The sequence below is a fragment of the Eptatretus burgeri genome, chromosome 17 (assembly GCF_056783735.1).
Source record: "Eptatretus burgeri isolate ZD-2024b chromosome 17, Ebu_testis_v1, whole genome shotgun sequence".
Lineage (NCBI taxonomy): Eukaryota > Metazoa > Chordata > Myxini > Myxiniformes > Myxinidae > Eptatretus > Eptatretus burgeri.
In genome coordinates, this window is record NC_140977.1 from 46,102,306 (window position 1) to 46,116,169 (window position 13,864).

At 43.9% G+C, this 13,864-nt stretch overlaps 1 protein-coding gene across 1 annotated transcript in view; it reads left to right on the forward strand.

The window, feature by feature from the left end:
- LOC147009967 (uncharacterized) overlaps positions 1-13,644 on the forward strand; it is a 60,623-nt gene extending 46,979 nt beyond the window's left edge. The window contains 2 exon segments of the mRNA XM_085863226.1: positions 10,311-12,121; positions 12,124-13,644. Coding sequence (XP_085719352.1) covers positions 10,311-12,121; positions 12,124-12,162 — 1,850 coding nt within the window. The 3' untranslated portion in view covers positions 12,163-13,644.
- The last annotated feature ends 220 nt before the right edge of the window (positions 13,645-13,864 follow it).

The following is a 13,864-nucleotide window of genomic DNA, read 5'->3' on the forward strand; positions in this document are numbered from 1 at the left end:
ACCACGCCGCAGGTCGACTCCGGACAAGAACCGCTTAAGCGGCTCGTTCCGTGCTGCAGGGATAACCGAGCGGAGTTATCGTCGACCTCGACGGTTCAGATTATTTATTGGGTGTCTACAGTCTCTACACCCACTACCAATCCCTTACGTGATGCAAGATGGAAATGTCAACCAGAGGAAAGGACGCAACGAAACGGGAAACAGTTTGACAAGCACTTTTAATTCACATTCAGACAAGCACGTATTTTACAATCATACAAAAATGCACGTACACAGTCAAAGCAAGAACAATACGCAGATAAGAGTTAAAACCGAATAAAGCAACATACAAGCACTTATACGGGTTTACTTCATAGACTGGCGCCACACACACACATTTACACCAAAAGCAAAGAAAATACAAGCCACCCTCACAGGCAAGGAGGCAGACAGGTCCGTGGACCAAATGAACGTGGGACCTGGGTGATCGGCCAGGTCCACGAGACCGAAGGGGTCTTACCCACGCCCTCATGGCGCGATGGTGGGCAAGCCGCAATGTCCGCGTAACGCACCTGACTCCGTGCCCCTGGTATGGTCGGTGAGCTCCTTTGACGTGCATTGCGCAGGCACGTGTTGGTCGGCACCACGGTTGGGTTGGGGAACGGACGGGGTTACCGGCGCTATCTCAGTGCTGATGAGGGGGCGGGGGGAGAATTGTTGATGCTCGGGGTCGGGAGAGGGGAATGGTGGACGCTCCGTCCCGCTAGCGGGGTCTTGGGACCGCACCGATTCCGGCGAACTCTCGCCCCTGAGTCCTCTTCCGCGTCCCTGCTTCGCTCCGCGACTCGTCCCTCGACCTGGCAACGACAACCTCCACGATGACCTTCGTCTTGACTCGACCAGCCCAGCCAGCACAGCACCGCACAGCTCAGCACAACCCAACACACGCCCCAACTCGACACCCGCGAGTTGCCTTGTGCTCGCCTCTTTATAGACCGGAGGAGTGTGTATGCTAATTCGCAGATCAAAACGCGCTTGGAGGCGGGGCCACGCCACCCGACGTTCAACCATTGGTCGGGCAAAAAGGGGCGTGAGCCTCTCCTGATCCGAATTCCCTCCTAAAAGGAGTCCACATGCATCGCGCTTGGGGGCGGGGCCACGCCACCCGATGTTTAGCCATTGGTCGAGAAAAAAGGGGCGTGAGCCTCTCCTTATCCGAATTTCCTTTCCCGTAAAGGCATCCATTTGTACTCGCGACTCGACGCGTTCGGCAAGAATCACTGAACGGGCCCTGGACAACACGACGTTCGGTGTTGACTGGTGGTGTGGTTGATGGTTGTGGAAGGAGAAAGGCGAAGGTGGTGGAGGGTTTGCTGTGGTGGTTTGGTTGTTGGCGGGCGTCATTTGGGAATGGCGGTGAAGCGATGTTTGCGGGATGGAGTTGTGGAGGTAAAGAGGTGAAGGTGGTGGTGTTTGAGTTGTTGGCAGGCTTATTGGTCCAAAATAACGATGGAGAAAGAAAAATGGCTAACTCAAAGCGTCGCAGCCCCGATGAATCACACGTATTCCCTCTAAACAACGGGTGTGGACAAAGTACACATGAACTTATCGATATATCTAACCTGAGGACCTTTCTGGTGTATTGCAAATTTCCACAGCCGTAACAATATATATATATATATATATATATATATATATATATATATATATATATATATATATATATATATTTTTTTTTTTTTCTATATCGCGGCGTATTATGTGATACCGGTCGTCCGTCCGTCCGTTCCTGTCCGCACTCTAACTCCCAAAGTTTTCAACTTTCACGTTTCATATTTGGTACATAGGTACAGACTGTGGAGACGGTGTCGTGACATACGTTTGTCATCTAAAGTGGTTGCCGTTTTCCATCCATTCCTGTTCGCACTCTAACTCCCAAAGTTTTCAACTTTCACATTTCATATTTGGTACATAGGTAAAGACTGTGGAGACGGTGTGTCGTGACATACGATCGTCATCTTAAATGGTTGCCATGGCAACCAGGATGCTGTTTTCCATCCGTTCCTGTCCGCACTCTAACTCACAAAGTTTTCAACTTTCACGTTTCATATTTGGTACATAGGTAAAGACTGTGGAGACGGTGTGTTGCGACATACGTTCGTCATCTAAAGTGGTTGCCATGGCAACCAGGATGCTGGTTTCCATGTAGTAGCACAATTCTGTATTTACCTTCTTGTTCGGGCATATATTGTGCTCACTTGCACTCTTGTTACTGATTACAATATACAAATACATATATTGCTTTAAAATTATTTGGATCAGACTTCACTGCAATGCTTTATAAAAAAATATTAATTATTAGACGAGTCTTTTAAAAACGATAAATGTATAAACAGGCGAGCATTGGGTGGCTTTGACACCAACTCTCTGGTTATTTATACCTGGTAGGTAGCTTCTGACTTCTGATTTACAGTTTATATTCAGTCATAGCACAGAATATATTTGGCTGACCTCCCCCACCACCCCACCGAGCACCTTCCACCCCATCCCCCTCCACCATTCCCCACAATGCCCGATCCACCATCACCCCAACTAACCCACACACATACACCATTCCCCCCCCACCCCTTCTCTCACTCCCGGAGAAAGCAGGCATGGTCAAAGATGCCTATGCCGCTGCAGTAACGTTTAGTGAGGCGCACAAAGTGCGCTAATCAATGCCAATTCTCAAAGTAAAACTTTGTTGAAAATTTGATGACAAAAGCTGAAATGATAAAAAATAAATTGTGGCCTGGACAGACACACAGACAGACACACGTAAGTGATTGCAAAACCCCGTCTGAATAAACGGACGAGTAAACAATAAGACAAGACTATTACCTTTTAAATTTATTCCAAAACTGCCCGGTTATTTTTTACAAAACAGCGAGGTGTGTGAGGGTAATAATAATACATCCTGTATTCTGCCCTAAATAAAAAACACAAGATTTAGCTCTGGGTGATGATGATGATGATGATGATGATGATAATGATGATTGGAGAGTGGGAAGCGGGGAGGAGAATTCAGCGATCGGAAGAGCAGCATAGGTTTTACAACAACTCGCCTGCTGCATTGCCACGTCGGAGAAGGGTAAGTCAATCGTTGGCCAGCTTGAATTCCAGAGCAAATCTTTCCCTTCTTGGATAGGAAGGTACGAGATGTATCCTCTTCCAAAATAATCTCGTCGGTGTTAAAAACCTGTTTCGACAGAAATCATCCCCCTCCCCAGGGTCGGTTCTGAGCTGTTCCAAAGCTAAATGAAATTTCTTATAATGAACGACACAACCAGTCAAAGGAAAAATAACATGATCCTCATGCATTCAGAGGATAGATGAATCATTATCTTTTTCTCAGGCATGTCACATGCAAAATACCAATAAAATATGTGGTACTGCAGGGAAAGTTTGGTAAAATCAAAATGAAGACCAATTACTGCACAGTAGTTCCAAGAAGGAAGCCAGATTTAACACACACACACACACACACACACACACACACACACACACACACACACACACACACACACACACACACACACACACACACACACACACACACACACACACACACACACACACACACACACACACACACACACACACACACACACGAAATTGATTAAGAACATTAGAAATATAACAATAAACAACAATTTGACAATTGTGAACAACACCATATGTATTTCAAGATGCAGATATCAACTTATGAGATTATTTTTATTTTAGTGATTGCATATAATATTGTGACGTCCACGGGACTTGAACAGTCCCGCCAACGTAGAATGAGCCGAAACGATGGAGGCGGTTTATTTATTTATAACCCAAACATGGCGGTTCTAATCGCTCTACCGCAAACGGGACGAGGAAGGTGGCACGAGTCACTTTTCACTGAGTTGATGATGTTTATTTGTTTTTATTATTACCAGAAATAACAAGACTCGGCAAGAAGAGGGATCCGGGGCGATTCGACGGGATGGTGTGGGATCGGGCGTGGGGAAAAACACAGACAATTCCAATGAATATACAGTTCTCAATCCCTCCAAGGCGCCAAGCACACACACACACACACACACACACACACACACACACACACACACACACACACACACACACACACACACAAAACGTAGCTATTTCTGGTGGTCAGGCTGGACCGTGGTGTGGACGCAACTGTCCCTGGATCGGCGTCGGACGAGCTGGCCTTGCTCTCGTCAGGGGGGCAGGAGAAACCGTGGTGCTGTCGACCTCCTGGTCTTGGCCCAAGTCCGCTCACAGCCGCCAGGGAGCCAGTTCTGGCGCCAAGTTGCGAGCAGGAGAGGGAGGCAGGTCCGCCCGCCGTTCGACTCCGTACTCCGAGTCAGCAGAACCCCAGAGCCAACCAAGGTGAGGCACGAGGCTCAGCAAGGCTCCAAGACACGATCAAGAACACGATTGAATCAGCACAACAACAAGGATGCTCCCCGCGCAACAGCCTCCCCACCAAAAAAACACGATCTTTTTGGTTGTGATCTTCTTCCTCTTCCTTTTCGACCCCGAACAGAACCTTTTTATCCTTCTGTCCTCGTCACTTCCAATCGAGCCGTTTATTGGCCCACCGCCGTCGCCTTCTGCCAATCGTGATCACGGGGCGGAGCCATCCGCTGCACTGTCCTGTGACGTCACGGCCAGTCTCCAGAGAGTACCAAAAGGGGTTTACGCAGACACACTTACCCTATCCCGTGTCCCTATCTAATTACGTGACAATTATCATTTCCCCCCTAGAAGAAATGAACATTCACTAGACAACTTATCACCACTGAATTGCTACTTATTACATCGAGATCCTGGTAAACTCGAACAGCATGGCATACCTAATTAAACATCCTAATTACCCTTTGAATGCATACCCCCCCCCCCCCTCAAACGTAACAATATGAAACAATTCACACTGACACTTTCAATTCTTAGGTTGGGAAAATGACCAACCACATATATTGTTACGAATTTGGAAGCTTACTGCACACAACAGCCAGGTCCTATAGATCAGTTATATCGGTAAGTATGTGTTTCTAGTTGGGGGCCCATCCCAAGTCTAATGGGTGATTAAATGTTCGTGCGCTGCGGAGTTATTTTGATAGTCAGGGTTTTCTTTTACATTTTCAACTGCAACAACAACAACACCTTCGCCTCGCTCCATCCTGACGCCATAACGCTCGCGGTGGGTGGAGTTCAATGAAGGATTGGCGTCTCTCTCGACCAATCAGAGAGATGCGAGCGAGCTTGCCGTCGTTCGGCCAATGGGAGCCAACGCAGGACAATATTACTCATCTTCCTGTTTGAGGGACGGTCCGACGTGACGCCAGCCACGCCCCCCCCCCCCCCGGTCCAATCAGCAGACTTGGCACCCCTTTTGGCCAATCACAGGGCAACGAGTGGATCGCGTGCCAAAACTGTCCAGTAGGGGGGGGTTACGAGAGGGAGCCCCCTCCCCCTGGACAGGGAGTGAATAATTGATCGGCGCGATCCAACTGGGGACAGTTGGGGTTTGCCTGCTGAATCGTCTCGGATCGCCTCGCCTTGCCTGCTGGCGCTCGCTGCCTTGTCCGCCCTCGTGCTGGTTGGCATCCGTCCTTCACCCTCCGTCCCTAGTGCTTGGAGTGTCATCGTTGTTGCAGGTTCAATTCCCGCCGAGCCAGAACGTCGAAGACCGCACGAGGCGGACAGGTCCAAGCTAGCTCCAGTCTCCAGCTCACCTTTCCTCGAGCTGGAGGCCTTCAATAAAGACCCGACGGGGTCCATTTCTGTGTGTGTGTGTGTGTGTGTGTGTGTGTGTGTGTGTGTGTGTGTGTGTGTGTGTGTGTGTGTGTGTGTGTGTGTGTGTGTGTGTGTGTGTCCATGGGCCCCGTCTGATAAGTAGAAACTGTTAAGTGCCTGTGTTCCATGTACATTATTTGCCTTGCTATATTTGGATAACTCTGCCCTTACGTGCTCCCCTCGTTTCCCAATTATTGTTGTCAATAAATTCGCCTTTTGTTGAATTACCAGCTCGTCCTTGTCCTTTCTACCATTGGTTTGCCATGGTGCGTATTGGGGATTAGAAAGATCATTGTTGCCGTAATCGTGCAATCGGTCCGGCGCGGCTCTGGTAACTCCGCTTGGTTACGCCGGATCCGAGCCGTTACCTGTGACTCGGATCGGACAGTCGGCCGAAGGTGTGGTTCCCCGGTAGTTAGACTGCATGGGTATTTAGTTATATTGAATTTGGTAATTGACCCTATCCCACGTGGTCGACCTATTGGCAATCTCCGGTCCGATAAGGGACCCGTGACCTTTCGGATTTATATGAAAGGTACGACCTAAATTCCGGGTGTTCGGTGGAGCCGACTCCACTGCTCCCTCGAGCTGTCGTGCTCGCCACCGAGACCTGGCACCACAACAATATGTTATCAAATCATTTTTTCACAAATGATAAATGGTCAGTCATGAACAGCATCATTATCTCATACGCGTGATCATTTTCATGTCATACTTATTCCTCCTCATCATCCAAATCACTGTCACTGAATACTGCAGGTTTGTCACTCTTCAGGTACTCCTCAATTGCCATACAGGTTCATTCCTCGGTACAGGAAATGCCGTTTACCTCACATTGGCGTCAGTCAGTACGCTTACATCATGATTTCTGGCAATCGCACAACACTAATTCAATGAGACTTGTTGAGGCAGGTGGTCTTGTCATCCATATAGCTTCCAAAATGGTGCCATTCTTTTCCCAACCCCTCTCTGTTGGTGATGGAAGTCGCTGGAACTTTTGAACAGATGTCTTACAAACCAATACCTGATAGTTAGCTCTCTTTATGTGCAGACGTACGCTGTCAGTCGTAGGGGGCAGGTTCGCATTTGTCTTGTTTTTCTGACAAACACTCCAGTGATGATCTTCATCAGCAGTGATACTAGCCTTACTTACAGTTGTATGCATGGAGCAAATGAATTTCTCTGATGATTGCAGCACTTACTCTGATGCAATTAAATGATCGCCCAGCTGTTCAAGTGCTTGCTGGTGGTCTAAACTCTTCTTTAAGGTTTCAAACGATTTATTATTTCCAACTCCATACAACACACTTGTTGCATCACACCCTGTTCAAGCATGTAGACCAAGAAGTGCAGTACAACAGTCAATTCCAAGTCTGCCAGCAACTTCGTAGACTGGGATGAATCGGTGGTTGTCCTTTACACCTGTCTCAAACAATAGGCTCTCGCATGGTATGTTTCTGCTAAAAAGGACATAGAATCTGAACATCTGTGCCAGGTGATTGCAGGATGATTATCTGGTGATCATCCACTGCATTCCTGGCACGTAGAAGGAGCAGAGTATCAGCTTCCTCATGATCTGCTTCCATATCCTTAAGCTCCTTTGAATTTCGTCTCATGATGTTCACTGTTCTTGGCCCAGTCCTGAATCCCCCAGCAAGAATTAATTGATGACCTTGTGGAAGATTCTCTTTTGATACTTCACACTAACTCTTTGACAGAAATTCAGCAAGATTAGCCTTGTTCAGTGGATTTGACAAGTACTTGTTCCACTCCTTTGGAAGGGTGTGCTGATTTCCAGGATTCAAATTTTGAATCGTGTTGTTTCCCCCCGTCGTTGTCTTTCAACGTTTTTGATGTACTCTGACCTGTCATATCGATCAAATACAACATCGACACAATCGCAGCCATTTTTGCCAAGCTGAAGGGTAGCTACAGAATACGTCATCTCTGATAACTGTCTAAGGTTTTGAGCACCACCTGACCTCACTCTTTGCACTATAGCCATTCTACCTATGATGCAAGTGGTAGTTTGCAGCATCACTTTTCCCAATTTTTCCAATTCTGTTATCATGACGCTCATTGTGGTCTTCCTCATTGTACCATCAGCATGGACCAAAGCAAATGGCAAAGTAGTTAGCTCATACGACCCCAACTTTTTCAGACTGAGCTGATGGCTATCAGGCACTACAATAAGGTGACCAAACAGGTCCCGGTCAGCTTTCAGGGTCATGCTTTTGTCAGCCAACTTCACTTTCTGTGCTGTAAACCTAGGTGGGAGGCAGGAGCACCAGCCCAGAGGGGAGAGCAGTACTCCATCAGGCTATGGACAAAAGCTTTGTAAGTGGTCAGGAGCTCAAGAGGGCCGAGGAAGGACTTAGCACGACGGAGGATTCCCAGTCGGCGACTGCCTTTTGAGGCGAGGTTGGAAATGTGACTTTCCCAGGAAAGGTCATGGCAGATAGTGAGACCTAGAAGCTTGAAAGAAAAGACTTCTTCCAGAGGATTGTTGAGAAAGTGGATGGGGGGGGTTTTGTAAACGGTCCTTTCGAAGAGACATATTGAGAGAATTGTCATGGAAGGAAGAAAAAGAACAAGCCGGTAGGCGGACATGGGTAGTCGATAAAGTCGAATTTATTCGTTTTTCAGCCGTTACTAGTCAAGAAAAGTGTCCATAGCAACGGTTCTTTCTCACACATAACGAGGACATACCATGAACCTACCATACCAGTTTCATGTATATCTGACTCATAGTCTCTGAGATAAAATGAACTTCGTTTTTTTATTGATTTCGACCAGGGTTCATTTAAAGTCTATCTTCTGCGACAGTTTTCATAGGATCCGGCTGGAAATTTTTGACAATATGGCTGAATGTACTGCCCACAGTCGCTCATGGCCTGATTTTTGATTTTCGAAAAAATAAATTTTTTTATGATTTTTCAAAAATTTCAGAGTCCCGTTGCTAGGCAACGGTGGTGTCCATAGCAACGGTTCTCATTTGCACACAACTAGGTCATGGTATGAACCTACCAACCAAGTTTCATCGAAATCGCCATTGTATTAACGGAGCACTGGACCGAACAGACATACATACAGACAAGCCGGTAGGCAACATGGCTGCTCGCTCTAGATGGAAAGCTGGCCGACGCGACAAGCCGATATTCATGTACATGCTATCAATCAATTTAGCACAATAAATATGATTATCACAGCCCTCTTAGTATGCACCCAGAAACCCGCCTTGTGAAATTTCAGGCATGTTTACAAAGAGACTCTAACAAATGGCAGCCCTGGTAATTCCATTTATCTATTCGCTAAAGATTTTATTTTTTTATATGATGCTGTAAGACATTCTCCTTGGGCACAGAAAAAAACAGGTCCCTCGGAGGTCCAGTTTCGGAGGTACTGATTTTTTTGTACAGTCCACAAAAAGTGTACGATGTACGATAATGTATTTTAGCTTTTGCTAATCAACGGAGGTGTGCATAGCAACCATTCATTTTTGTGTACATGCTAGCCATATTGTACACATTTCACCCAAGTTTCATCAAAATCAGACTCTTTCTCTTAGAGATATTCACAATTAACCGTTTCTGAAATGTTCGACATGTACTCGCCAAAAATCTATCTCCTCCTACAAATACTTTTTGTTCGGGCTGCAAATTGGCATGAAGGGAGCTAGATAGATTGCGCACAGAACTCTAAGCTTCGATTTTTCGACTTATTCTTTTTGGATTTTTTTCGATTTTTTGACCACTTTAAAGGGCCGTTGCTATGCCGTTGCTAGGGCCCGGGGTCCCATATTCGAAAGCACACGATTCCCAGAAATATTGGTCCTACCTACCAAATTTCATTGGAATCGGTTGAGTGGTTTAGCCCCTTGGCTTGACCAAAGTTTCGTGGACAGACAGACAGATGGAAATGTCCAGAATAAGGGTGCTCTAAGAGCAGCCAACAGACAGACAGACAAACATATCGACGGAAATACTGATAATAAGGGTAGACTAGATCGACTACCCAACACTACCTGAGAAAACCTCTTCTTTCTCTTCACTCGCATTTTCTCCTTTGATCTATTTTTTTAATCTTATAAGTTATGCATTATAATATAACTTACAATGTTACAATTTTATAAACTTAATTTGCACACTTAAATTTTGAAATCACAGTATAGTACTGTATAATATAATCATCATGAAAGAATCTTATCTCCACCAAATGAGAAAACCTTCCATCAAAAGGTTATGTTGTGCTCGTATGCTTTTGAACTTTCTTAGCATCTTTGAATTATGCATTTAGTAATTTTTTTTTTTTAACCACGAATGAGTACCTGCGTATCAGTTACGTGAACCCCTGGTTATATGCATTAATCATGAAGACGATGCATTCTACTTTTTCTGTGAGACAAATGTAATGAAAGTATACTGCAAATAATTGTTAAAAGGTAGGATAGTTTTTAAAAACGTAAACGTGTTTTTGTCTTTTATTTTCTTATTTTGCAGAGACATCTGTGGAGCATCCTGAAAACTTGTGTTCAAGTTGGCCTCGGTTGTTTTCATGCAACGAGATATTAAAAAGAAACATGGACAAGACAAGGAGAACCTCATTTGCTCTGAAGAAATGTGAAATGAATCACATTTGTGAGAATGTGCAGCAAGATGCTGTTTTTGAAAAAGCCTTCACAAGTTGTGCATCTGCTTTAAAGATGCATGAGACCAAGAAAAGTTATGAAGAGCTGTACAAGTGTTTGCTTTGTGAAAAATCCTTTGCAAATTTGTTTTCTTTGAAGACACATAAGCTCTACCACAATGGTATGAAACCACACAAGTGTTCATTTTGTGAAAAATCCTTCACAACTTTCTCTTTTCTCAAGCTACATCAGAGGATTCACACTGGGAATAAACCATACAGATGTTCCTTCTGTAAAAGAGCATTTCAAACTTCAACTCAACAAAGCATGCATGAGATGATTCATACAGGTGAAAAGCCACACAGGTGTACCGTTTGTAGTAAAGCATTCACTACTTCATTTGCATTAAGGACACATGAAATTATTCACGTGACAGACACGCCACATGAATGTTCTGTTTGCCAAAAATCTTTTGCATCCCCATCACACTTAAAGAAGCATGAGAGGATTCACACAGCAGAAAAGCCACACAAATGTTCTGTTTGTAAAAAATCCTTCATGTCCTCTTACGAAGTAAAGAGACATGATTTTGTTCACAGGGGAGAAAAGCCCTACAAATGTTCTCTTTGTCGAAAATCCTTCATATCCTCATACGATCTAAATAGACATCATTTCATTCACAAAGGAGAAAAGCCGCACAAATGTTCTCTTTGCCAAAAATCCTTTATATCCTCATCCGAATTAAAGAGACATGATTTGATTCACAGTGGAGAAAAACCGCACAAATGTTCTGTTTGTGAAAAATCATTTACATCTTCATCCTACCTCAAAATACATGAGATGATTCACAGTGGAGAAAAGCCACACAGATGCACCGTTTGTAAAAAATCCTTCATATGCAGATCCGAACTAAGAAGACATTATTTTGTTCACAGTGGGGAAAAGCCACACAAATGTTCTGTTTGTGAAAAATCGTTTGTATTCCCATCCCACCTTAAGAAACATGAGATGAATCACTGGGGAGAAAAACCGCACAAATGTTCTCTTTGTCAAAAATCCTTTTCATTTCCATGCCACCTGAAAAAACATGAGATGAATCACAGTGGGGAAAAGCCACACAAATGTTCTGTTTGTAAAAAATCCTTCATATCCACATCTGAATTAAAGAGACATTATTTTGTTCACAGTGGGGAAAAGCCACACAAATGTTCTATTTGTGAAAAATCATTTGTTTTCCCATCCCACCTCAAGAAACACGAGATGAATCATTGGGGAGAAAAGCCACACAAATGTTCTGTTTGCAAGAAATCCTTTATATCCTCATATGATCTCAAGAGACATGATTTGATCCACAGTGGGGAAAAGCCCCACAAATGTTCTGTTTGTCAAAAATCCTTTATATGCAGATCCGAACTAAAGAGACATGATTTCGTTCACAGGGGAGAAAAGCCACACAAATGTTCCGTTTGTCAAAAATCCTTTGTATGTACATCTGAACTAAAGAGACATAATTTCATTCACAGGGGAGAAAAGCCACACAAATGTTCTGTTTGTCAAAAATCTTTTCTGTCCCCATCCCACTTAAAGAAGCATGAGATGATTCACAATGGAGAGAAGCCACACAAATGTTATGTTTGTGAAAAATCCTTTATATCCTCATATGACCTAAAGAGACATGATATGATTCACAGGGAAGAAAAGCCACACAGATGTTCTCTTTGTGAATAGACTTTCAAAACATCAGCGTATTTGAAGGCACATGAAAATATTCAGAAGGATGGAAAGGCACACAACTGTTCTCATTGCAAGAATGTTTCACATTGTCATCTTACTGAAAGAAAGATGAAATTATTCTCAAGGAAGACAGGCCACCCAAAATGTTTGTGATAAAGTTTTCACAACTTCGTATGATTTAAAAATACATGTGTTTCAACACACTGGGAAATCATCACCACATTTGCGTGTCAAATACATCATGGAAGATTAAAGAAAAAGGAGTTACCTGGCAAGTCAGACACCAACCAGCTCAAGACCAGGAGGTAAAAGACCCCAGAATACATTATTTGAACACAAATAAAACTGATTCGAACAGATATATATATATATATATATATATATATATATATATATATATATATATATATATATATATATATATATATACATATATATTCAAACAGAACTGTGAGGTATTTATTACCTCCCCACCGAAGGTGGACGGAGGTTATGTTTTCAACTCTGTTTGTCTGTCTGTCAGAAAGATATCTCGAAATGTTATGGACTGATTCATTTGACATTTGGTGGACAGCTTGTGTGTGTGAAAAGGATGAATTGATGACATTTTGGTGAAGATTTGGATCTGTATCCAGAAACTAATTTTTAAGTGATTCTTCAACCAAAAACCATATATAGCACGGTATGTCCAAAGGTTTTGGATGGGTTATGAGTTAGGTAGGGACAAGAATGAGCCAATTCGATTTTGGTTGAGGTCTGGATGCAGATCTGGCCTATCCCTGGGATACCAAATGTTAACCATTCAACATGGCAGAGGTATGTGCTCTCGCTAGTGCTGTTATAGTTTTATCATATATTTAAAACCTGGCATTTAGAAGAATGGGATGGAGGGGGAAAATGCACTAAATATGATTGGGGCAACAAGTGGACAATGCAATGAATAAACAGGAAAGATGAGAAGAGCAAAACCAAGATGGGAACTTGCAACCAAGGAGGAGGGATTTAAAGAGGGTTAATGGCGGCAGAAAATATTGTGGTTTCTAATGAAACAAGATGTTAGGCTTGCTGTGAGTTGCTGGCTTGAAGCTATGGACGGAAGAATGGGGTTAAACTAACTCAAGAAGACAGTTCCACAGGGGTAAGAAAGACGATGCAATTTGTGGAGGTGAGCAGTCAGCATTAGTTTTGGAAGGGAAACAAGGATTATGTTGTTTGAGAGACATGTACATCTTGCAGGGATGTTGACGTTTGGCATCTGTTGACTTCAAAAGAGGGACCGCTATATCACGGTCATGTAACATGTGGTAAAGTTTCAATTTGGTTGGGTTGGAGGGCTGAAAAGCAGAACCAGAAGAGAATTGGGAGAAAATAAGAGGTGACATCTAATTGGTATAGAAGAGCAGTAGGTCTTATGCATACTTGCCTCTGTACTGTCTAGCCCGGGTTCACATCTCAACCCAGCTATAAACTGGTATCCTGATATGCTCCGTCCCTTGAATGGACCTGAAACCAGGTTTACCGTTTATTAGCACTAGTTAGTGGACCTTAAAGATACCGTGGTGTCCTTTGTGAAGGGTAGGTGAGCTATCGCCGGAACTATGAACAAACGATGGTATTCATAGAATACATACCCTGTGCAGTCTTGTGAAGGACTTGGTGCGAGCCAACTCTTGTTTTTTTAAGGTTCTTTTT